The following is a 27,028-nucleotide window of genomic DNA, read 5'->3' as shown; positions in this document are numbered from 1 at the left end:
AATGTCCTCAGAGTTCATGAATGTTGCAGCATGTGTCAGAATTCCTTCCTTGAACAATATGCTACTATATGTATATACCATATTTTGTTTATTTATTCATCGGCTGATGCTCACTTGGACTGCTTCCACCTTTTGGCTATGATGAATAATGCTGCTATGAACATGGGTATATAAATACCTGCCTGAGTACCTTCTTCGGGGTCACACCCCAGAAGGAGAATTGCTGAGTCAGATGGTAAATTTATATTTCACTTTCTGAGAGACCATCATACCAATTTATATTTCCACGAGCAATGAACAAGGGCTCCAATATCTACACATCCTCACCAGCACTCGTCGTTTTGATTCTGATGGGTGTGAAGTGGTATCTCAACATGGTTTTGATTTGCATTTCTCTAATCATTAGTAATGGTGAGCATCTTTTCATGTGCTTAACAGCCATTCGTATATCTTGTTTGGAGAAAGGTCTCTTCAACATCTTTGCCCAGTTTTTAATTGGGTTGTTTGTTTTTTTATCGTTGAGTTGTGCTTTATATATTCTAGATGTTAACCCTTTATCAGATTATGATTTGCAAATATTTTTTCCCATTCACTGGGTTGCTTTTTCACTCTGTTCATAGTGTCCTTTGACACCATAAAAGTTTAAAATTTGACGTAGTCTCATTTATTTATTATTATTATACCTGCTATTGTATTTTTCCTTTGCTCCCCATGCTTTTGGTGTCATATGCAAGAAATCATTGCCAAATACAATGTCATGAAGTTTTCCCCATTTTCTTCTTTTATAGTTTTAGCTCTTATGTTTAGGTCTTTGGGTCCAACTTTATTGGATGTGGATGTCTTGATTTTTCCAATACCATTTGTTAAATGTTTTTACATTTTTAAATGGTTGGAATGAAAGCAAAAGAAGATATTCTGATACATGAAAATTACATATAATTCAGAGTCCATGAACAGTTTTAGTGGAGCACGGTCATGGTCATTTGTTTCTATACTGTCTGTGGCTGCTTTTGGACCACAATGGCACAGCTGAGTAGTTGTGGCAGAGACCATATTTAGTGCGTAAAGCCTAAAATACTATCTGATCCTTTAGAGACAAAGTTTGCTGACCTCTGCTCTAGACCATTGAAAACCCTTATGCTCATATCCTGTCTACACCTGAAAACCTCTCTACCAAATCCCAACTTTAAAACCTTGTGCAGAAATTCACCCTCTGTGAAGCTTTTTTTAAAAATTATTATTATTATTATTATCCCACCCATCTCTGATCAACTGGTCCATCTCACTCATCTCCACAGCATAAGAAACACAGAATTATTCCCTTATAGCTGATTTAGTTATACTTCTCACAGTAGCTATCCCCCCTTTCCTACACTAACGTTTCTTCTAAGAACAGACTATGGCAACTATATTCTATGTCTCTATTTTCAAAGCATAACAAATACTTTATTAATGTTTCTGAATGACTGGATACTCCATCTTTTAGGTTACTGTACCTTTCATTGAAGACTCAGGTCCGCTGGTTCTCTGGGAGCCATGGGCAGAGCTGTTGTTGGACACCACCACTGGCCCAGGACTCTGGCCCAGGGAAGGGATGGTGTTAAGGGTATTCACCAGTTTGGCTACTTCATTGCTATTTTCACCTGTAACCCCAGGTCGCTTCACAGTGACAAAGCTGGCAATACTCACTGCAGGTGGAGAGGGGAAGGAGGGAGCTATGTTGGCCAAGTGATAATCATCTGTTCTCCACCCACTGCCCCGCCCAGCACTGCCATCTCCACTTCCCAGGGCTCACCTAGCTTGGGATTGGGGGTCTGGCTGGACTGGCCTGGAGGCTGAGCAGCTAGCTGCCCCAGTGAGGTCGGCTGTGTGGCAGTGGGAGTGGTGGAGGTGCTGGGTGTGGACTTGGTCTGCTGGGACTGGGACTGCGGGACGGTGCTTCGAATGGTCAGAGTAGCTGGGATGACAGTGGTGAAGGTGTTGGTGGTGGGCCGCACAGGCATTGTGGAGCCTGGCCTCACTGGGGTCATCTGAGAGAACACTTGTGGGACTCCAACTGTCGGCTTAACAAACTGGGTACCTGGGGCTTCAAAAGAGAGACAAAGAAAAGTACCAAAGCTCAGTCAATGAACTCACCTCTAATACATTCCACCTGTCTTTACTGAAAATACTGGAATAAAAAAAGATTATTTCCCCAAAGTGTTTGGTGGCTATCAGAGGTTAACAAGAGTAGCACAGACTCTAATGTCTAAGACAATACAATCCAAGGTGATAAAAGATCTTATCCTAAGGAATCAGTCCTATTAAATTGAAGAAAGAAGATTCCTATCAACTCTTCCCCAAACACCTTACCACACTGCCTTTTCAATCCCAAGAATATAATCAGGAGTAGCTTGACCTCAATACTGGAAGAGCAAGGATGAGTACAGAGCAGGAAGCAGTGTGCGTATATATAGGCCAAAGGGCAGATGTATCCTAAAAAAACCAATCCTACTTTCTCAGGATACTAAGGAGTCTTCCATTCTTTTATATGAACTTAGACGGACTATGCCATTCTACTAAGATGTCCCAGAGGTGAATCTCCTGGCTCAGCTGTAAACAATTCCACTGACAAATATATAAGAAGTATTAGAAACTAGGTAAGTTAAATTCATGAGACTTAAGGCCAAAAACACTGTGTGGGCTCTGAGAACAACAACAACAATTAGGAAGAGAAGCTTATGGAGACATCCTTACAACAACTAAATTAAGATATTTTTTGGCCTGAATTGTAGTAAACTTACAGACACTAAGTAAAGAACTGTGGGGAAAATTACAAGATTTTAAAAAATTATTTTCAATCTAGTTTCTTAAAAAAAAAATACTAACTGGGCATTGGCAAATTAATCATCAAAGGGTAGGTCATTTGTTTAACATATATCCAAAATCTATGCTATAAAATTAAAGCAAAATAAAGTTTATAATCCCACCATGTAAGTGAGTAGACTTGTAAGAAATATGGAATTTGGGAGTTTGCATTAATAATACTCTGTCAGGATAACAAACTTAATAGCTGACTAAAACACCAGAAGCAGAAAAATGACTATGTAAACCCTGTTTGAAGGGTGGTAAAAAGTCAAAAACAAAAATAAATAAAACCACCACCCTGGCCAAAGGTTAGAAACAGTTTTTTAAAAATTGGGCTTAAATCAGTATGATCTTTGTATTTTTAGATTTTCCTTAAACACATTTTTTAAATGACCAAGAACATTTTGAGACAAGAAAAACAAATCTGGATGCCAGTTTATTTCGAATGGGTAGACATTTTTCCTTACCTGGGACTAGTGTTATTGGTCTAACCGTTTGGCCTTGCTGTACGTTCAGCACAATCCCAACCTGATTCATTGCATTTTGTACAGGCCGGACATTTCTTACAGGAAATCCCTGCATTAGAAAGCAAAATGATCTTTAACATGGAGATCAACTAACACTAGCAGAGACTGCAATAAGACTACATCCTAAAAATTCACACACTGAGATGGAGAAATCTAGGAATTTTGGCAAACTTTTGAGTGACAAATATCAAAACTGAAGAATAAGCTTTTGTACATATGAGCAAAAATGAAAACCTACTTCCTGTCTTAAGAGACCCTCAGCTTAAAAAATACCTCATCCACAAACTGGCCCCTAAACTGATAAAGGCACAGAAGGGGAAAAAAAAAAAAAAAAAAAAAAGACACTAAGAGTATTCACCGGAGTGATTCAACACAAAACAATTAAGAAATTGTTCCCAAAGTCCACTTCAAAGGCCATAAACCTCTGGCAAATTTTTAAGAGAAGAGTTTATAACTCAGGAAGCCACAGGCAGAGAAGCACTTGCCTTTATGTTCCACATTCAGCATTAGGCTTTCAACTTCGACTCACATTTTATGTTAAATAAGTCATCTTCCTCCTTTTCTCCCAAGGTTTTCCCTGCACTTTACCAATTTCACACACAGATTTCAAGAGTCAACTAACTCTTGAAAAACTCTGAAAAACAGCCCAACAAAGGGCAGGAAGTGTTGAGGGCCAAATGTTAAGGCTTCCTAATTTAAGCTTTCCCACTAATTTCTGCCCAGATCTCAATCAAATTACTTAACAGCCCTCTAAAGGATAGGAAGAGGAAATTACCCAGCTGGGTTATGTTCGGCTTTCTATAAAAACCAGTATCAAATTAAAAAACAGCAAATGAGAAAGTCAGGTCAAAAGACAGTACTCAGAGTTCTAAGTTAGAGCCTCCGAAGTTTCAGTCTTTCTCTCCTTCCCTACCCAGCCCCAGAATTCAGAGTCCTACTCACCTGCGTAGTGATGAATATTGGTTGTGAGGCCACAGGAGAACTAGTCACATGATTGGCATTCTGCATGACCTGGACAGGCCTCAACACTGGTTGAGTAACCATTGTGCCCAGACCTGGGGTTGGATTCTGGGTTAGGATGAGTGGCTGTCCACCTTGTTGAACCAAAGAATTGCCAGCTGAAGGGTAAAAGGAAGAAAGAAAAAAAAAATGTAAGAAAAAACAAACCCACATTTTATAAGAAACATTATGATCTCAGATAAGAAATGGTATCCCCGATATCAAAATATCCAAGACTGTCACACTCACCTCAGGTTTAACGTCACCAAACTCCCCCAAAATTTAAGCTTCACCCAAATCTACAACTAACAGAAACACTGTAGATAGGGAAGGCTCACTAACATCTCCCCCATATACATCTTAACCAGGGATGTCTTAATGTAGTAAGACATCTACACGGCTATCATTTTGACTCTGACAATATTAATATATGATTTAACATAATCTCTCCACACCAAATTAGCAAAACAAAGTAACATAATTTCTTTTTCCATATTTTAATTAGGTAAAACTTATTCTGTCAATATAATTTGTTGTTAGCTAATCCACTTTTAATCTTTTTAAAAGCAGCATATACATCAAGAAACAATTCAGCAAGCACACAGAATCTAAAGAATCGCACCTCTTCCTAGTGAGTCAAACTCAGAAATGCAACAGACTCTCTAAAGAACCACTGTCTCCTACAGTATGGGAACAGAGGCTAACAGACTAATTCTTCTTTCTCTTTTTTGACATCAGATCTGATAAAGAAAAGACTTGGTCAAAAACTAACCAACATCCAGTAAAAATGGTATGACTTCAGAAGATAATATTATCTTCATAAAATATAGTCATAAAATTATTAATAAATTGACTATTATTGAACCACTTTAGGTTCCTTCCATCTCCGAGAACAGTAATTTTATAAATGTTTTAGTCTATTTACATTTGGCAAAAAAGTCATTAATACTAAATTTGCTGATTTACAGAGACTGCTCCAAAACCAGACAGAAAATTTGAGTGTCAATATACCTCAATCAGAGATTCAAGTAAGATATTGCCTTAAATTTTTACCTCACATAGCCAGAATGGGATGGGTTCCTATGAACTGTATGTCCTACTTTGACAGATGGAGTCACTGCAGTTAGCTACAAAGCCAGACCACTGGAGTGGGTATATAGGTGGCTATTAATGGGCCAAGAATGGTTTGGCCCACTCTCTTCCAGAAAATGAATGTCCATCAGGGGACTAGACCTCATAGTTACTAGGCCAGCTGACTAGTGATTATGAGGCTGACACAGATAAAAAATTACAAGTTCTATCTCTGCTAATTATACTGGCAATTTACTATTTTAATTTAAATGTTTTATTATGGAGAAGTTCAAATACATATAAAAATAGCATACCATAATGAACCCCCATGTACCCACCACTCAGCTTCAATTATTAACTATGGCCAACTTTGTTTTTTCTATACCTCCCCCATCCACATTCTACAAATCTTTCTAATAACTCCAATGAATTCTAATGAATTATTTTAAATGCTCTCTACATTTTTTTTTTTTAAAGATTTCATCCATTTACTTGACAGAGAGAGAGACAGCACAAGTGAGCACAAGCAGGGGGAGCAGCAGAGGGAGAGGGAGAAGCAGACAACCTGCCGAGCAGTGAACCCAACACAGGGCTCAATCCCAGGACCCTGGGATCGTGACCCAAGCCAAAGGCAGATGCCCAACCGACTGAGCCACCCAGGTGCCCCTGCTTTCTACATTCTTATTAAATCTGTCCTTAGAGAAATTCTTTTTTTTTAAGATTTTATTTATTTATTTGACAGAGAGACAGCCAGTGAGAGACGGAACACAAGCAGGGGGAGTGGGAGAGGAAGAAGCAGGCTCCCAGCGGAGGAGCCTGATGTGGGGCTTGATCCCAGGACTCTGGGATCACACCCTGAGCCGAAGGCAGACGCTAAACGACTAAGCCACCCAGGCGCCCCCTGTCCTTAGAGAAATTCTGACAATCCATGGGTTTTACGAAGTTCTACTTCCAGGGGATGAAAGAGGCAACCAGAATCCTTAGGCTTAAAAAGCCTATAAGAGAATTAACCAATCAGTAGCCTGCCTCGAAGTCTGAACTAGGTACCACAGCCATAAACTGATTAAATAAGGGGAAGAGATTCAGCAGCCTCTCTTACAATATGTCCTGCTTTACAAATCTGAAGGTCTTGATGTGTTCCTTTATTCTTTGTTTCCTTATGTAGCCCTAAGATCCAAAGAGGGCTAAATGGAGTCAAAATGAGCCAAACAGGAGTTGAAAAACATATCTCTAGAGTAAGAAACCTGTAACATTAAATTCACATCATTCACAGCACAGAATTAGGCAGTGGTTTATTCTACTACATAATATTTCTTTCCAAAGCAAGTGTATGATCAGTCAGAACTATGTAAGTAATTTCTAAATGCTGAGTGATATGTTCTAAAGAACAAAAAGAATTGTAAAAACTTTCCAAAATTTTATTCCCGACGCCTTCTTAAAAAGAGCTTCACTGAGGTACGTGGATATCATCCACATACCATACACATTATTCATGTGAATATACAATTCAGAGGTTTTTAGTATAGTCACAGGATTTGTGCAACTCTCACTTCTATTTAATTCCAGAACATGCTCATCATCCCAAGAAGAAATCTTAAAGCCATTGGCAGTTACTCCCCATTCTCTTCTCCCCCAGCCCTGGCAATCGCAGATCTATTTTCTGTCGCTAGAGGATTGCCTATTTTGGACATTTCATATAAATGGACTCCTAAAATATGTTGCCTTTTGCATCTGACTTCTTTCATTTAGCACTACGTTTTCAAGGTTATTCATATTACAGTATTTCATTCCTTTTAATGGCCTAATAATGTTCCATTGTGCAAATATATCACCTTTTGCTTATCCATTCAACAACTCAGGTTATTTCCATTTGGGGGCTATAATGAATAATGCTGCTATGAACATTTGAACAGGGCGTTTGTGTGATGTTTTGGGTATATAGCTAGGAGAACTGCTAAACCATATAACTATGTTTAACTTTTTGAGAAACTGCGAAACTATTTTCCAAACTGGCCACACCAGTTTTACATTCTCACCAGCAATATAGGAGAGTCCCAATTTCTCTACATTCTCATCAAGACTTGCTATTTGTCCATCTTTTTGACTACAGGATCCTGGCAGGTGTGAAGTGGTATCTCACTGTGGTTTTGATGTGCATTTCCTTAATGACTAATCATGCTGAACATCTTTACATGTGCTTACAGGTATCTATACACTCTTTTTGGAGAATGTCTACTCAGATCCTTTGCCCATTTAAGAAATGGTCTTTTTGTTATTATTTTTTTTAAAGATTTATTTAGGGGTGCCTGGGTGCCTCAGTCAGTTAAGCGTCTGCCTTCAGATTGGGTCATGCTCCAGGGTCCTGGGATCGAGCCCTGTGTCAGGCTCCCTGCTTGATGGGGAGTCTGCTTCGTCCTCTCCCTCTACCCCTTCCCCTCCTTGTGCTCAAGCATGCGCCCTCTCTCTCTCTGTCAAATAAATTAACAATTTTTTAAAATGTATTTATTTATTTAGGGGGGGTGGGGAGAGACTCCTGCAGCAGACTCCCTGCTGAGAACAGAGCCCAATGTGTGGCTTAATCCCAGGACCAAGATCATGGCTGTCAAGAGTCAGCCGCTTAACCAACTGAGCTACCCAGGTGCCCCAGACTGTCTTTTTATTACTGAATTGTAATGGTTCTTTATATATTCTAAATGCCATGTCCATTACCAGATATATTATGTGCAAAATTTTTCTCCCATTCTATGGGTTATGGTGAATTTCTTGATTATGCCCTTTGAAGCATAAAAGGTTTTAATTTTTATGAAGTCCAATTTATCTATTTTTTTCTATGGTTACATATGCTTTTGCTATCCTAAGAAACCACTACCTAGGAGCACAGAGTCTGCTTGAGATGCTTCCTCCCCTACTCAAATAAATTTTTAAAAAAGGAGAAAAAAAAAAAGAAAAAAGAAACCACTACCTAAATCAAGGTCATAAAGACTTACACCTATGTTTCTTCTAAAAGTTTTCCAGTCTTAGCTCTTACATTGATTAGATCTTTGACCATTTAGTTAATGTTTATAAATGGTATGAAGTAGAAGTGCCAATTCATCCTCTTCTGTGTGGAAAAAGTATCCAGTTGTCCCAGTATCATCTGCTGAAAAACTATTCTATCCCCATCATATAGAGAGGATTACATTTTTTAAAAAATCAACTATCATTATCCGTGAAACAGTTATTTTGGAAAATAGAACAAAACTGTGCCCATATCCCCACCCTTTTCTTTCTCCTCCCCTATTTATTCTTTTATTTATTTATTTATTTTAGATTTATTTGAGAGAGAGAGAGAGGAAAAAAAATTTGAGTGTGTGTGACCAGGGAGAGGAGCAGAGGGAGACAGAGAGAGAGTCTTTTTAATTTTTTAAAAAGATTTTAATTAATTAATTAACTTACTTACTTACTTAAGATAGAGCAAGAGCAAGAGAGAGCACAAGCCAGGAGGAGCTGGAGAGGGAGAGGGAGAAGGAGAAGCAGGCTCCCCAACAGGGGGCTCCATCCTAGGACCCCCGGATCATGACCTAAGCCGAAGGCAACCACTTAACCATCTGAGAGCCACCCAGGCACCCCAAGAGACAGAGAGAGAGAGAGAATGCGCACACGCGTGAGAGAACGAGAGAGCGTGAGAAAGCGAGACAGTCTTGAGCAGAATCCCTGCTGAGCACAGAGCTCGAAGCAGGGCTCAATCTCAGGACCCTGAGATCATGACCTGAGCTGAAACCAAGCGTTGCATGCTCAACCAACTGAGCCACCCAGGTGCCCCCCATTCACTCTTGCAAAATAATATTCACCTTAATTATATTTTAACAGTGGCTTTTATAAAATATTACATATATTTAAAAGTTATAAAGTGTAATGATAAACACTCTTGAATCCACTGCCCAGTGTAGGACTAAACCATTATAAAAACTATCACTGTGCTCCTCCTCTGTCTCAACCCATGGCCTCCCTCTCACATATAAATAAAAAGTTCCTTAAAAATCAAGAGTCGGGGCGCCTGGGTGGCACAGCGGTTAAGCGTCTGCCTTCGGCTCAGGGCGTGATCCCGGCGATCTGGGATCAAGCTCCACATCAGGCTCTTCTGCTATGAGCCTGCTTCTTCCTCTCCCACTCCCCCTGCTTGTGTTCCCTCTCTCGCTGGCTGTCTCTATCTCTGTTGGATAAATAAATAAAATCTTTAAAAAAAAAAATCAAGAGTCAAGGAAATGCTTGTTAGGTAGACAGGGCAAGGAAAACAAGAGAAACAGGTAAATTATAAAAGCCAAATCAATACCCCCCAAAAACCAGTTTTTTACAATATAATTATCGGAGGAGGTGGCTATTGGTAACCAGGAGCCAGACAAGTTTTAAAACTGGTTTAAAAGGAGGGAGCAGGAAAAGACAACTTTCTAACTTTCTCAAGCACATTGTACACTAAGTGAAACAATACGGAATTGCTTAAAACTTATTCTCTCTTGCTATGTTATTAATGTAATAAGTACACAATATACCAATACAACTAAACCAAAGGCTTACAGAAAAACTGGGTTTGAAGACAGAACTTTTTTTTAAAAGATTTATTTATTTATTTGAGAAAGAGAGAGAAAGCATGCATGCAGGGGGAGGTGCAGAGAGTCTCCAGCAGACTCTGTGCTGAGTGCAGAGCTCAACATGGGGCTCAATCCCAGAACGCTGAGATCACTACCTGAGCTGAAACCAAGAGTCAGACACTTAACTGACAGCTCCACCCATGCACCCCGAAGATGGAACATTTTTAATTCACTCTATTCTGAAGTCTCATCCCTAAACTTAGATTAGCATTTCAAGAATGTAAGATAAAAAAAGTTACAGAGTTGTCTGTATTGTGCAAAAAGGAGGTGGCTAGGCAAATTGGATCTATTAATGCATGCTTATCTATCCATGAAAATTTTTTGGAAGAATACACATGACACATGTAACTGAGGTTACCAGTCTATACCCAATTTTTTCCTCCATTAGCACGGGTTAATATTTTAATTTGAATACTAAAAGTATCTTTTTCTTTTTTTAAAGATTTTATTTATTTATTTGACAGAGAGAGAGAGACAGCCAGCGAGAGAGGGAACACAAGCAGGGGGAGTGGAAGAGGAAGATGCAGGCTTTCCACGGAGGAGCCTGATGCGGGGCTCGATCCCAGAACTCCGGGATCACGCCCTGAGCTGAAGGCAGACGCTTAACGACTGAGCCACCCAGGCACCCCTGAATACTAAAAGCATCTGAAGTAAATAAATATCTGAAGTAAATATCTAAAGTAAATAAAATCAATATATGTTAAATATAAACATATATTAAATGTGTTAAATGTATATTAAATAGTATTTATAATTTAATAATTAAAATATAAATATTATTATTAAACAAGTATATATGATAAAATATTAAATATTATATATATAAACTTTGTACACAGCCCTGGGTGGGCTCAGAAATCAAGGGTCCATTTAAGGAGTCAAGAAGACTAGGTCATGGGGCACCTGGGTGGCACAGCGGTTAGGCGTCTGCCTTCGGCTCAGGGCGTGATCCCGGCGTTGTGGGATCGAGCCCCACATCAGGCTCCTCCGCTATGAGCCTGCTTCTTCCTCTCCCACTCCCCCTGCTTGTGTTCCCTCTCTCGCTGGCTGTCTCTATCTCTGTCGAATAAATAAATAAAATCTTTAAAAAAAAAAAAAAAAAAAAAAGAAGAAGACTAGGTCATGTCAGTGTGTCGTGACATGCTCCTCAGAAACCTTGGAACACCCTAGGATCAAAGAAAAATTTAGCCACATGGTTGCTAACTTGATGGATTATTTTTTAAAAAATACACAGGGCTGGTTTGGTGGCTCAGCTGGTTAAGCACCTGACTTTGGCTCAGGTTATGATCTCAGGGTCCTTGGATCAAGTCCCACATCAGGCTCCCCCCTCAGCAGGGAGTCTGCTTGTCCTGCTCCCTCTCCCTTTGCCCCTCCCCCTGCTCGTGCTCTCTCTAATAAAAAAAAAAAAAAAGAAAGAAATATAAGGAAAGCCACAGAACACGGTAGGAAGGACACAAACTTTGAAACCTAGACAATTCAAATCCAGTTTAGTCACTTATCAACTATTCGACCTTAAGCACATTATTTAGACTCTCTAGGACTTGGGTTTCCACATCTGTAAAAATCAAAGAATCCTCTGGACAGTGGTGTGTATGTGTACATACACGTGTGTGTGTGTGTGTGTGTGTGTGTGTGTGTGTGTGTATATATAGGTCCCTATTTATAAGTTTAAAAAAAATTCTAAGGCTATATCAAGTGATAAAAATCATTATTTTCAGTAACTAACAACTGAAAAAATGCCTATAAAAATTAGATTTAAGTTCAACAGTACCTAAAGTTGGCAAGAATATGGGGAAAGAACTATTGGTGGGCACTTACTCAGAGCAATCTATTAGGTGACACGGTCTATTCAATTTTAAATACCTGATCCAAACAATCTCACTTTCTACTGAAGATATGCTTACACAGTGGGTACAGACACAATGCCTGAGAACGTTCACCAAGCACTGTTTGTAATCACAAAAAAATAGAGACCATAATAAATATCTAACAATAGAGGAGTAAACGGTTATAACCAAAAATAAGACCACTGTATGCACTTCTAATGGAAATATAAACTTATACAACATTTCTTGATGGCTAATCCAAGAAAAATATCAAAATCCTAAAAACTATGATGAACTTTGATTCAACAATTTGAAATTTATAAATACATTCTCAGAACTAAGGATGTGAGAAAAGATACAGAGACACTCACAACAACTCTTTAAAATAGCAATACAGGCCTTTACTACTATTAATAAGTTAACCAAATGACAGGAAATACAGTTGACCCTTGAACAACTCAGGTTTGAACTGCACAGGTCCACTTGTACATGGATTTTTTTCAATAAATATAGTACAGTATTGTGTGTTATTTCTCTTTTTCATAATTTTCTGAATAATGTTTTCTTTTCTCTAGGTTGCTTAATCCTAAGAATACAGTGTAATAGATATTACATCTAAAGTATGTGTTGACTATTATCAACAGAAGGCTATCTGTAGGTAAGTTTTTGGGGAGTCAAAAGTTATATGCAGATTTTCAACTGTGCAGCCAGCTGGCACACCTGACCCCCACACATTGTTCAAGGGTCAACTGTACAGTTATTCATCAACAATGTTACAGACATACATTTGTTAAAATGAGAACATATTCATTACATATTAAGGGGAAAAATGAGGCAAAGAGTAGAGTCTGTATGATCCATTTTTGTAAAAAAGTAAATCATTACATATAGCATAAAGTATATAAAAGTACATATATGTATAAAATAAGTTACAAATAGTTATCTCCAGGTAGTGAGATTACAATTAAAAATTTTTTCCTTCCTTTTATTTTTTCACTGTTTACTTTTCCTACAATACATGTTATTGTTGTTTTAATAAAGCCACCGTATTTTAAGGATTTTATTTTTACTTATTTATTTGAGAGACAGAGACAGATAGTGACAGAGATAATGAGAGAGTACAAGTTGGAAGGACAGGGAGAAACAGGCTCCTGCTGAGCAAGGAGCTCGATGCGGGACTCGATCCCAGGACCCTGGAATCATGACCTGAGCCGAAGGCAGACGCCCAACCGACTGAGCCACCCAGGCGCCCCAAAAGCTATTTTATTTAAAAAAAATAATTAAAAGTCTTTTGCAGCAACGCAATGATTCTCCAAAGTGCTTATTCTAGCTCTGAATCTTAAGACATAACTTGCCAATAACTCATCTCCAGAGTGTAAAAATAGTCATCAGAAATGAAATAGAAACCAATACTACGTAGCTTCTCTGGCCAATAAATACACTAAAAACACTACTCTTTCACCATTTCCTTCAAGTAGACAACAACCCTATCCTATTTTTCATTCCTAGGAACCAATAACCAAATGAATCTGCCAGAAAAAATCCAGAGCAAAGCTGCCGTGGGAGAATTCTTGGGCTCTTCTGCTTAAAAAAAATAAATAACAAAAACAATCAAACAAACGAAAAACCCCAGATCTCTTTAACAGGAATTTTGGGTTTACAGTTTCTATCCTAGAAATTATCAGCAGCAAGAATCAGGTGCCCTTGGACTTGAAGCACTAGCATCAATTCAGCACTAACTCAGAAGGAACAGCACCACTCCTGAATCACTTCCGTATCACAGAATCATCACTAAATTCACGCCAACTAGTAGAACCACATCAGTACCTACAACTAAATGGGTATATCTGTTCCTAAGACCTCTTTAATTCTCTCACCGTCTGGCCCAGGAAGAATTTCCCAATAATCCCACTTACCATTGTTGTTGGCAATTAGTGTGACAAGAGTCTTCTTTGTACTGTCGCTGTTCTGTGCCCCGCTGCTACTAACGGTGGTGGATGTAGAGAGGTGCCCAGCAACAGAAGCATGGGCAGCGATGGGCACTGGAGCCGAGACTGGCTGCTGGCTCACAGAAACTGTGGGGAAGCGGAGGCACAGTCACTTGGAGACAGGGACAGATGACACTAAAGGATACTGTTCTAACCCCTTTTCATCTTGTTGTGGGTCTCTATAACCAAAAAGTTCCCTGCTTTCTTTGCAAATCCAACTGTGCACCTGGTTTCTCCTCCTGGTCGTCCCTCACTCCACCAATTAAGACACAAAGCCTTCTTCATCTCACATTGCCTGGTTAATTTAGATCACAAGCTCACTGAACCAGTATTTTAAGGTTTTGCTTATATAGCACAAGCAAACCTCTAGGACTCCAAGGTTTATTATCACCACTATTGGTATTCATAACCATGCATACATAAGTAAGACGTCCAGAAGATTCTGATCCGTGTCCTGTTTCAGCCTAAACCAATGCCGTCTTCAGGTCTCAAGGCGGGAAGATAAACAATGAAGAGAGCAACGGATACAATTTAGGGGGGAAAAGAACTATCACCCGCTTTTTGAATTCAGGGCAATCGAGAATTTGACCCTGCAGCATCACCTTTTTGAAAGAGCAGCTAGCAAGCCTAAGTTTGTAAACTTTCCATGAAGGCAGACACAAAGCAATTTCTGCTCAGCTCACAAAGGAAACCAAGATCAAGCAAAACAAAGAAGAAAAAAATGACTATGGGACCCTGTTTTTGACTGGGTACATACATGAGCACTGACACACACCACTACTTTGCATTCTCGTTCATTTGTTATGTGGTAAGAGGACTGCTAAATATTTGAGAAGCATTGGCTAATTTAACTCTCGATGTTTTAGTGTTTCTAGCTTTATATATGAAGATACTGAGGCATTTTTACAAACAAGAGCAGGGGAAAAAAAGCACCAGTGCCACAATGAGGCATCCTTGGATTCTTAAAGTCCTTCTCCGCCTCACACTTTTGTAACAAAAATGCCATCCAATTGAATTAATTTAAATAATCTAAGATCAAGAGTTTTTGTTACCTGTAGTAGTTTTATCCACTGAATTATAATCTTCAACAACAGAATCCTCAATGACATCACTGATTTTCTGCCATGGCTCCAGCTCCTCCTCCTCACATTCCATAAAGAGGTCGGTGTCCGCCATGCTACAAGAAAAAAAGACAAAATAAGATACTGACCTCAGAATGAGAGAAATAATTTTTTTTAAAGAGTAATATAAAGTCATTTTCTAGAGAGAAATAATTTTATACAAAATATGGAATCAGATTCTTGAATCTATCGGTAACCCACCCCCCCTTGTGCTCCCTCTACTGTTTCCCCAACCTCCCCCTCCCACATTTCAAAGGATCCAAAATTATACTTTTTATTCTTGAAAAAAATTTATTATGAAAAAGCCCACAACAAATTATTCAATAATCAGGACTATGAAAGTTTAATTTATAATACCTAGGGCCGTGATCAGAGTGAGGCAAATCATGCAAGTGCAGGGTCTTCAATTTAAATGTATATTTTGGGGGCTCCTGACTGGCCCAGTCAGTGGAGCATGTGACTCTTGATCTTGGAGTTTTGCGTTTGAGCCCCACATTGGGTGTAGAAATGACTTAAAAAGAAAATGTTTAGGAACGCCTGGGTGATCAGTTGGTTAAGTGTCTGTCTTTTGGCTTAGGTCATGATCTCAGGGAGTCCTGCATCAGGGCTCCTTCCTCATCTCCCTCTGCCTGCCACTCCCCCTGCTTGGGCTTGTGCTAGCACGCTCTCTCCCCCTCTGACAAATACATAAAATCTTGAAAAGAAAAGAGAAAAGAAGAGAAAAGAAAAGAAAAACATAATCTGTAAAATAAGGTAAAATAAATAAATAAAATGAAATGAAATAAAATTAAGAAAAGAACCTCACAGTCTAGTCCCAGTTTACAATCTTAGGCTTGTTAGCTGTTCTTTCAACAAGGTGATCCTGCAGGGTCAAATTCTCGATTGCCCTGAATTCAGAAAGTGGGTGATACGTATTGCATGGTGCACTGGGTGTTTTACGCAACTAATGAAGCATCGAGCTGTACATCAGAAACCAGGGATGTACTGTACGGTGACTAACATAATATAATAAAAAAAAATTTAAAAAAAAAGTGGGTGATAGTTCTTTCCCCCCTAAATTGTATCCTCGTACTTTCCCATGATTTTGGAGTCAGCCTTTACTTTGAAAACACTTGCCTAAGTTAACACAGAGCCTACATCTTCGCAACGCAGACAGAGATACTCCTTGCTATTCTGCCCGCCCAATATTAGCTGGCTAAAGGTCAATTTCTTTGTCTTGGAATTGTAGAAGCATTACTGCTCAATGTTCAAACAAACCTTTAATGCAAAGGTTCTCACAGTGCCCTTAGTATTTCAGAAATTTTTTTTTACCAAACCCCTAAGCCAGAAACAAAACCACCAGCTGGATCCAACTTCACGGATTCGTTTGAAGATGCCCAACAGATGGCGTTGTTCCCTTGAAAATTTAAAGTATCAAGGCAATGCCCCAGGTAAGTTAGCTAGAGCCAACTGCCCAGTTTCAATGGGTAAAGTGCCTAACTTGATTCTAACTAGTCTCTAATATTCTAATTATTTGTCTTCCCAGGCCAAAATCACAAAGGGGAGAAGATATGTACAAGGAAAAAAAACACTAAGGTACCAACTTAAATTTTCTTAGTTTCACATTTAACTTATATGTATAAAAGACAATGCTAGCCAAAGGATGAATTAAAAAGAAGCCAAATCCATATCACAGACATTCCTTGAGCAAAAACTGCACAACACAAACTTCTGTATTGCCCAGTCTAGTTTCACTGAAAAAGATAACATTCTAAATGACCTTCTTTTTTATTTTTATTTTTTAAAGCTTTTGTTTGAGAGAGCAAGCAAGCGAGTGAGAGAGGGCGAGTGCGCAAGGTGCGGGCGAGTACGAGGCGGAGCGAGAGGGAGAAGCAGGCTTCCCGCTGAGCAGGGAGCCCCCAACAGGGCTCGATCCCAGATCATGCCCTGTGCTGAAGGCAGACACTTAACCAACTGAGCCACCCAGGGGCCCCAACAACTTTCTTTTTTAACTATTTAATTTTACACCAGTTCTTTACTGTATAACTTTTTCAGGCCCATAGCCAACAGATAATTAATGCATAAATATCAAACACCCAGCAGAAGGAATATAAACTGTGGATGATAACCTCTACAGATGGTTCTCAAGCACCTTCTTTCAACCCTGACAAGGTGTGAGCGAACTCCCCATACATATGCTGAGCAATCTGCAGAAAACGTTCCTTCAGAGTAAGGAGAGCTATCTGAATGTAAATTTTGGTTTTCATTGTCATGCCTATGGCTATTTTATGGCTATTTTAATAGCACATCCAAAAGGCTGGTCTTTTACCTCAACTATATAGTATTTTAAGAAACTCAGTGCATGTTTTATTTTGTGAAGCAATGAATTGTAATAAGAATAACCAAAGTTTCTTCCACTTGATCACCAAGTCAGACTATGCTAAGTCCTCCCATGAAAAAGATATTCTAAGAAACAGAGTGGGAAGAGTAAATCTGAAAAAATGGCTTAGAAGATGTTTGTGGCCTACTTTTTATCAAGTGAGTGAGAAAAAGAACTCCGCAGGTATATGCTCTGTCAAGACAACCAATATAAATTAAAAGATTCAAAACGGGTAGAAAATTCAACTCAGAAAATAGTTCCCAAGTTCTTCACAGCAAGCAAGATGGAATTAACCAATAAGGCTTGTCAACCCAGAAAAAAAATAACAAATCGAACTGAGCGTATTTCACACACTACATCCAACGTCTCTGAAAGACAATGAACCCAAGTTTTTCAAACAGTCCTCAATTATGACCTAGACTCTTATCTCTGAGCAAGATCGTTCATTTTAGCATCTCTAGTTCAGGGTCAAAAAACAACTCTGTTGAAAAGACGGGCCATACCACAATAGAGGTACCAACCTAAATTAAATACAAACTTGAAAAATGCAAAATGTAAATTTAGCACCCCTCCTGTAGTTTTCCAGTTATCAAAAAGAAATCTTCATTCGTATGATGAAATGCTGTATTTAATAACTCTGCCAAGATGTTCACGAAAGAAACACCATCATTCTCTTTGGTCTTTAAAGTGATCCACGGCATACAGTCACCTTTCAACTATTTTTGATTGAAGAGGACAGGAATTACTAAATATGCAGTACTGCAATATATGGATCTTCCCAAACTATCACTCTATTGATATTTAACCTCTTTCCACACCAAACCTTTAACGTAATTTCTCACAAAGAAAACAAAACAAAAAACAAAAACAAAAAACACCCTGGACTTTTAACCTTCTCTTACCTATTATTTTGCTATAAATGTATTCAGACTTTGTATTTCTCACATTAACAAACAAAGAAGTTGAAATTCAATTCTTACTCAATTTAGGGGAATTTTCATTTCTTCTGCCAGGTAAAAATGTGAATTTCAGAAAATAAAGGGTAGCACATAGGGAACACAGTGCCACATCAAGACGAAAACTTGCGATGGGCAGCAAATTTGAGACTCATACTATACCCAAGTGAAGTGGCAAACTTTCATCATATTACAATTATGAGTCTCTGAATCAAGACTGTTAATGAATCTTTTATACTCTTTTAAAAATGAGATATGGGGCACCTGGGTGCCTCAGTTGGTTAAGTGGCTGCCTTCAGCTCAGGTCATGATCTTGGGGTCCTGGGATGAGCCCTGCATCAGGCTCCTTGCTCAGCGGGGAATCTGCTTCTCCCTTTCTCTCCCCTTCTGACTCTCCCCCTGTGCGTGCGCTCTCTCTCTCAAATAAATAAAATCTTTATTAAAAAAAAAATAATACAAATTCTAATTAAACATAAAAGTAGAGGTGTATCCATCACCCAGCTTCAAAAATTATCAACCCAAAATTGTTCTTGTTTTATCTATGTCCCCTCTCCTTCGTATTATTTTGAAGCTAATCCCTATTATATTCATAAATATTTTGGTATGTAGCTCTAAAAGATAAAGACCTAAAAGATCATATAACAAAAGAAAGAAAGTACCATTAAATGCCTAAAAACTGATAGTCCCTTAATATCAACATTCAATTCAAATTCTCTCAAATACCATACTTTTTAAAGTTTGAATTAGGACCCAAATAAGGTCCATATATACCATGATTATTTGATAAGTTTCTTAAATCTTTTAATTTATAGGTCTTCATCTTTTCTTTTTCCTCCCCTGTAATTTATTTGTTGAAGAACCAGCTCACCTCTTCTAATTTCTACAACTTGGATATTGTTGATCCCATACCCATAGCATTTACATGCCTCTGTCCCCTTGGATATCCTGAAATTGACAGCTGGATCTAGTGGCATGTTTAGATACAGGTTGAACTTTTTTTCCAAGACTACTCATAAGGATGGGGTTTTCTTCCATCAGGAGGCATGCTCAACGCCTAATCTAATCATCCTAAATCATTCCTTCTTCATTTATTAAATGGAACAAAAAGCAGGGGGGAGCCTGGGTGGCTCAGTGGGTTAAGTGTCTAACTCTCGATTTCAGCTCAGGTCATGATCACAGGGTTCTGAGATCCAGCCCCATGTTGGCTCTGCACTCAGCAGGGAGTCTGCTTTAGATTTTCTATCCATCTCCCTCTGTCACCCTCCACCGCTGCACTCTTCCTCCAAAAATAAAATAAATAAATCTTAAAACTAAAACCAAACAACAAAAAAACCCAAGAAGCAGGGGCACCCGGCTGGCTCAAGTCAGTGGAGCATGTTCCACGATGGACACAGAGAGAAACTTTTATAAAAATTTAAAAAACAAAAAGGCAAAACATATCTATTACTTGGTTACCCAGTGATGGGTATTCCTTCTGTCTTGATTACTGCTATCTTGCTTGCTTCTTTCTCTTTACCAGTTTTCAAGATAATTCAATAGCATTTCACCAAAGTGACCAATAAGCTTATTGTTAAGCTATCATTATGATATATTTTATTCTATTTTAAGAAAGGGAGTGGAAGGGGCAGAGAGAGGAGGGGAGAGAGAATTTTAAGCAGGTTTCAATCTCAAAACCCTAAGATCATGACCTGAGCCAAAATCAAGAGTCTGACACTTAACCAACTGAGCCACCCAGGCGCCATTATGATATATTTTAAACATAATTTATGTGTTTTGATCCATTGCAGTTATTTTTACTGATACTCAGAAGTGTTCTATTTTGGCCAGTGGAACTTCAGTTGGCTCCTGAGTCCTTTCGACACAACTCTCAGTAGTGTCTGATAAAACCCTTGCCGTGACAAGACAAATGTTCTAGGTTCATCTCATACATTTCCTGCCCCAGACCAGAATGAGCCATTTCTCTAAAGAGTTCTGATTCCTTTTGGTGAAGAATGATATTCCAAGACCAGTCTAGATGCTAGGGACCTTTCTGCTCACTTTAAATATAAAATTATCTCCATATCAATCACCGATTATTAGTCAGCTATCTTCAATTTCACTCCTATGGCATATGGCAGAAAAATTCCACATCTGCAAAGAATATTTGTCTTAGAAACTTAAAACAAAATTCTATTTTTTCCTGAAATTCTTTCTTCAGATTTCTCAGTCTTGTAAATTTATTGAACAAAAAAATTCTCATTACTTCTTCCCATATTCCAAACTCCTTTTCCTTCCCCTAAGAAGAAGCCTGGATCATTTTCCCGGTTGGGAGAATTTACATAAACACTGTTTTTTTCAATAAATATATTGAAAATGTTTGGAGATTTGTGACAATTTGAAAAAAAACCTGAAAAACCGTGTGGCCAAGAAATATAGAAAAAAATTAAGAAAAAGTTAGCTATGTCATGAATACACAAAATACATGTAGATACTAGTTTATTTTAGCATTTACTACCATAAAATATACACAAATCTATTATAAAAAGTCAAATTTATCAAAGCTTACACATTTACAGACTGTACACGGTGCCATTTGCAGTTGCAGGACTGTAAACAAAGATGCAGTATGAAATAACTGCATAAAATTAACTGTAGTACATACCGTATTACTGCAATAATTTTGTAGCTATACCTCCTATTCCTACTGCAGTTAGCTCAAGTGTTGTGAGTATCCCAGTGTTCCCTTAAAACACCACTTGAGGGGCGCCTGGGTGGCTCAATGGTTAAACGTCTGCCTTCGGCTCAGGGCGTGATCCCAGAGTCCTGGGATCGAGCCCCACATCAGGCTCCTCTGCTGGGAGCCTGCTTCTTCCTCTCCCACTCCCCCTGCTTGTGTTCCCTCTCTCGCTGGCTGTCTCTGTCAAATAAATAAATAAAATCTTAAAAAAAAAACACAAAAAAACCACTTGAGCAGTTCGTCTCTCCAGTAAGTTGTGTATCACAGTAAAAAGTGATCTCTTCTGGTTCTCACTATTAGCATTAAGTTTTTGGGAAGTCAAAAGTTATACGGAGATTTTTGACTTGGAGGATGTCACGCTGTTGATATCCCTAACATCCCCCCATACGATGTTCAAAGGTAAACTGTAGTTAAAAAAATTTTAAGGATGGGGCGCCTGGGTGGAGCAGTTGATTAAGCATCACACTGTTGGTTTCAACTCAGGTTGTGATCTCAGGGTTGTGGGACCGGGCCCCATGTAGGGCTCTGCGCTCAGTATGGAGTCTCATTGGGGTTCTCTCTCCCTCTCCTTTGGCCCCTCCTGCTCATCTCTCTCTCTCAAATAAAACCTTTAATAAAAAAAATTTAAGGACAAAAGTTAACAAAGAGGACGCATTTAGTTTAATCAAGCCCTTTAGCAAGTCACTATGTTTTGAAGACAGTCTTTTCTCGAATGCCAAGATAAAGACAAGACAGATCACCTTACAGATATCAAACAAATATCAATCTCAACTATTCCTAACAAAAACTATCCATAGCATAAAAGCTTATATAGCTAATAAGATTCCTTTCCAAGGAAACTGGGGGGGGGAGGGATGTTAGATAAAGCAAAAAGCCTACACCTTTGACTTATAAATGAAGAGCTCATTTCTCCCTTCAATAAAATTTCCAGTAGAGCTAAAAAATGTCATCATATCCCACTGTTCTCCAACACATACCAGGCACAGCTGTGCAGCCTATCTGCAGAAGAAAGTTGAACAGCTGTATATGGGTTACATAAAGGGAAAGTAAATCATAGAGGACATTACTAAGGAATCTTCACACATGCCAGTGGATTTTATCCAACTCAGTGATACTCAAAAATGGGAATTTGCCCCTGAGAAGACACCTGGCTTCTCCATGTTTGGAGAAATTTTTGGTAGTCATAACTATGGGTGGGGTTGGGGAGGGGTGCTACTGGCATTAATCTAAGTAGGTAGTCGCCAAGGGTGCTATTAAACATCTTATAATGTACATGTCATCTAGGGACTTATCCGCTCTAAAACATCAACAGTGCCAAGATTGAGTAACCTTGATCAAACTGAATCCACACTCTGAAGGGCAAAAATTTCAAAACAATCATCCCACATCCTATGCATAAAGAACTATCATTTCTTTTTACAATATCTGTCTTCTCAAAAACAGAGAAAATAAGCAGAACAAGTTTCCAATGAATTGTTCAATGGTTACATCTTACAAACTAAAACCATTTCTATAAAACTCATATGCATCTGGTTTGTTTCACCTTATAATCATCTACCTGTGAAACTTGATTTTCTCCTCATAGTCATCTGACAACTTCTGTGCCATTCTTCTTCTTGCCCAAGTACCTAATTTCTCATTATAAAACAGGAGCATCATGATGTCGATCCTCTAATATTATGGTTATTATCGTATCAGTATTGCTTGTAACTGTCAGTAAGTTATTAGTATTGACTAGTGAATAATTTTTGTGAAAATAATTTTCCAAAGTCCTTTAATCTAATCTCCATTTCTAAAATTTCTGGGTTTTTAAAAAAGATTTATTTATTTGAGAGGGGGAGAGTGGGGCGGGGTGGGGAAGCATCTCAAGCACACTTCTGAGCATAAAGGCCCATGCAGGGCTCGATCCCAGGACCCTGAGATCATGGCCTGAGCCAAAACCAAGAATCAGATGCTCAACTGACTGAGCCACCCAGATGCCCTAAAATTTCTGGTTTTGACCCCTTTACAATTCCTCTAGGGGTTGCTTCTGCTAATATATCAACCCTTCTTGCCTGTCCAACTTTCAAATCATTTTCTCAGAGGGCAGTGAACCAAAATGACATGAAGCCAACCTATTTCTGCGTTTTCTCAAAGTCGTATTGTTATGTCTGAACTTAAAGTTACAGAGGTAACTCTATATCTCAAAAACCAAAGGTTATGACGGTATTTTAAGTTTAAATAAAAATGTCAGCCAATAATCCAAACTCCGCCTGTCATGAACCGGTGTGTAGCTTGTTCTTTTGTAAACAATAAACAAGCCATTGACAATAATGTTTAACTTTAACCAAATCAAGCATTTAAATTTAACTTGCAGTTTGTAGGAAACACAGCGAAATAGGAATAAGTAGCACCATAACGAAATAATGAGGTAAATCCAGAAGGTGGGACATTCTATAAAGAAATAATCAGACAAATGCAGAATATAGAACATTCTATAAAGCTAATAACATGTTCTCTCTAGAAATGTGACACATGGGGCACCTGGGTGGCTCAGTCGTTGGGTGTCTGCCTTCGGCGCGGGTCGTGATCCCACATATCCTGGGATCAAGCCCAGCATCGGGCTCCCTGCTCAGCGGGAGGCCTGCTTCTCCTTCTCCCACTCCCCCTGCTTGTGGTTCCCTCTCTTGCTGTCTCTGTCAAATAAATAAATAAAATCTTAAAAAAAAAAAAAAAAGTGACACACAGAGTAAGACCAAACTAAATTAAAAGAAACTAAAGAGCCGTAACAAATGCTACATGTGAACCTACACTGCATTTTGGTTCATATAAAAGCTATAAATGACATTCTGGGAACAACTGGAACATCTGAATATATAGATTAGATACTAGATGATTCTTGGGAATTACTTTTTACTATTTTAATTTTTAAATTTTTTTATTTTTTAAATCGCAATTCCAGTATAGTTAACATACCCTGTTAACAGTTTCAGGTGTACAACATAGTGATTCAACAATCCTATATATTACCCAGTGCTCATCAAGGTAAGTGTACTCTTAATCTCTTGCAACTTATTTCAACCATTCCACCCCACCACCTAGGAACAACTTTTTAAATTTTCTTAGAACAGTTACATTAGAGTTATGCAGGAGAATGTATTTATTCTTAGCAAATGCATAAAATATTTAGTGGAAGTGTCATGACTGACTTTCAAGTGGTTCAGCAAACATGCATATTTTGGTACTTTCTTTACAGACATTAGTACGTTTAAAAAATGTCACGTCTAGATAACGGGATCATTGCCTGTACTCCTTGTATTGTACTCTTTCACTTCTACATGCATGAAATTTTCTTTTTTTTTGGAGATTTATTTGAGAGAGAGAGAGAGCGAACACAAGCAGGGGGAGCAGCAGAGGGAGAGGGAGACCGAAAGCAGACTCCACTGAGCAGGAAGCCCGACAAGCCTTGATCCCAGGACCCTGGGATCATGACCTGAGCTGAAGGTAGATGCTTAGCTGACTGAGCCACCCAGCTGCCCCCTATACATGAAATTTCTTAATAAAAAGTCGGGGAGATCAGATGAATAAGGTGTGAGGATCTAATGTAAAACACAGTGACTAACTGATAACACTATCATATAATGGAAATTTGCTGAAAGTAGAACTTAAATGTTCCCACACAAAAAATAAATGTGAGGTGATGAATATGTTCATTAACTGGATGGGGGGAATCTTTTCACAATGTATGTAAAATCACCATAACATATGCTTTAAATACCTTCCATTTTATTTGTCAATTATACCTCAATAAAGCTGAAATTTTAAAAAAAAGTTGGGGGTAAAAACTACCTATTCATATATTGGTTGTGATATTTTTGTGCTACCATATTCTGCCATTATCTTTTTGCCATTTACTAAAACTGGTAGCCCTGCTGACTGAATTTTCTGTTAACATGTTCTTATTTCTATGAGTAATTTTCATATAGATTGTATATACACGCTTAAAATGTACACGATAATTAACTAATGTTAGAAAGAAAACATGAACCTAAAGTGGATTATGTAGGCTACCAAAGAGGTACTCTAAGAGAAGAGGAACTTTGCCATCTTCCATTAATCCAACCCATTATTTGACATCTTGGTAACCTATCTGGTTTCTGTATTTATAACAGTAATTATACTAACAACATAATTTTTGTGTAGTCAGTAGGCTTTACTCAACACGGCAGCTCACACAGGACTATTAGCAATTCCCATAGCCTTTTAAGTCTTTGGCATTCATCCTTCCATCCACAATATGTGTATACCAGATACATCTTTCTAGAGAAAAGTGAATTAATTATATCTTCAGTGCTGGCAAATATGGTAGTCTATACTCAGGTCCTAGCTAATCAGTAAAAGTCTACATAACTGAAAATCAAGATACAAAGAATCTTTACAACCAACCTATTATTTAAAAGCAAAAAAAAAAAAAAAAAAAAAAAAAATCCAGCAGCTATACCTGCCAGTCTACTTTTGAGGTACTTACTGGGCAGCAAATGTTTACCTACCCTCATCTCAAATAATATTAGGAAAACATGTTTTCTACCAAAACTCTCCAGACAGATTTGGCTCTTGAGGTTTTGAATTCCTTTAATTTGTCCGGTTCTTTCACAGATGTAAAGTAAATACCAGGAATGAAGAATTCAGAACTTAACATTTTCAATTCACTGCTAGTACATACCCGCCAATGATTCAAGATAAAAAGAACATTTGGAACAGGGAAAATGTTTTAAAAAAAAAACAAACAAAACATTTAAGAATACACTCTCTCTTATTCCAAGGTGAGAAATAAACAATCCTCAAAACAACTGGCATTTGTTTTCAAGTTAACTCAATTTCTAGCTTTAAAAAAGATTAATTTTAGAAAACCTACAGACTATTTAACATGGCTATAAAACTAATTATTAAACCTGTAAGAAGCTTTTATTTATCCAGTCTTTTGCATAACCTATTTTGTCCCTTACAGAATCTAACAGTTGTAGAATCTCAGATAATATTCACAATGTATTCTTTAATAATGTTAATAATCTAATACTCTCAAACACAAAATATTTTCCATTTACCAGACAGGACATCAATCAAGAAGTACCAGGATATAGGTTATGTGCTCCTTACTATAACAACAAATAAAGTAAGCAGTAAATTCCCTACTTTTAAAGGGTTATATATTCAGGAGTCCCTTTCCCAAAAAAAGCTCTTCTTCACTGACAGTGGTTATGATACCTAAATCCCATTTCTACTCCCTTTGATTTCATTTAACTCTGATAAACACCTGTAATGTTAGCCTATTTCCCTTTTCTCCTCCCAAGTTACATGTAAAAGTATGTTTCTGTGGATATGGCTTTAATATCACAAACCAGAAGGCCAAAGAATCTATCAAAATCTTATCATATTGATATGACAAAGGCACCAACCAGCTTTAGGGTTTGTAATTTAAATCAGAAATCTCCACCCTCAACAAAAAGACATTTATGTGGAATAAAGACTGAAACATTACCCGGAATGTATTTTATTTTGCCAGACATTATTATGTAACTTACACTCATCATCTCAATGAATTCTCACAATTGTATGTACTAAGTACTACATTTTACAGATGAGGCTTAAAAGGAGGTTTAGAGAGATGAAGTAACCTGCCCAAGGTTACAGTTAGTAGATAACTGTAATCCAGGCCAGGATTCAAATCAACCTTTTTCTCTAGAATTCTTCCCCCAAGCCACTGCCTCCTTATTAACTCCAGCTAACATTTGTAAATTCTCCAGAAGTTCCTAAATGGAGGCTGATTGGAATGATCTCAAAAGCAGAAGCATAGGACACAGTGAATCATTCCCAAATTTTTTGGTCTTGAGACCCCTTTACAGTCTTAAAATTATTGAGGGACTCAGAGAGTTTTTACTTATGTGGATTACATCTTTTGATATTTACCATATGAGACATTAAAACAAAAAGTTAAATACTTATCAATACAA

The 27,028-nt window shown here is 38.1% G+C and overlaps 1 protein-coding gene across 4 annotated transcripts in view; it reads right to left on the bottom strand.

The window, feature by feature from the left end:
• POGZ (pogo transposable element derived with ZNF domain) overlaps positions 1–27,028 on the bottom strand; it is a 47,494-nt gene that overhangs the window by 16,571 nt on the left and 3,895 nt on the right. The window contains exons 2-7 of one of the 4 annotated variants that reach the window (XM_026486592.4): positions 14,939–15,063; positions 13,815–13,973; positions 4,317–4,492; positions 3,315–3,423; positions 1,796–2,086; positions 1,497–1,715 (exon numbers count right to left, since the gene is read on the bottom strand). In XM_026486592.4, coding sequence (XP_026342377.1) covers positions 1,497–1,715; positions 1,796–2,086; positions 3,315–3,423; positions 4,317–4,492; positions 13,815–13,973; positions 14,939–15,062 — 1,078 coding nt within the window. In that variant the 5' untranslated portion in view covers position 15,063. The remainder of the gene's footprint in view (positions 1–1,496; positions 1,716–1,795; positions 2,087–3,314; positions 3,424–4,316; positions 4,493–13,814; positions 13,974–14,938; positions 15,064–27,028) is intronic. The other 3 variants (XM_026486593.4, XM_026486594.4, XM_026486595.4) reach the window with 3 other exon arrangements.

Source organism: Ursus arctos, unplaced genomic scaffold (assembly GCF_023065955.2).
Source record: "Ursus arctos isolate Adak ecotype North America unplaced genomic scaffold, UrsArc2.0 scaffold_12, whole genome shotgun sequence".
Classification (NCBI taxonomy): Eukaryota; Metazoa; Chordata; class Mammalia; order Carnivora; family Ursidae; genus Ursus; species Ursus arctos.
Note: the sequence above shows the minus strand (reverse complement) of the source record. Positions and strands in the feature narration are given on the sequence as shown.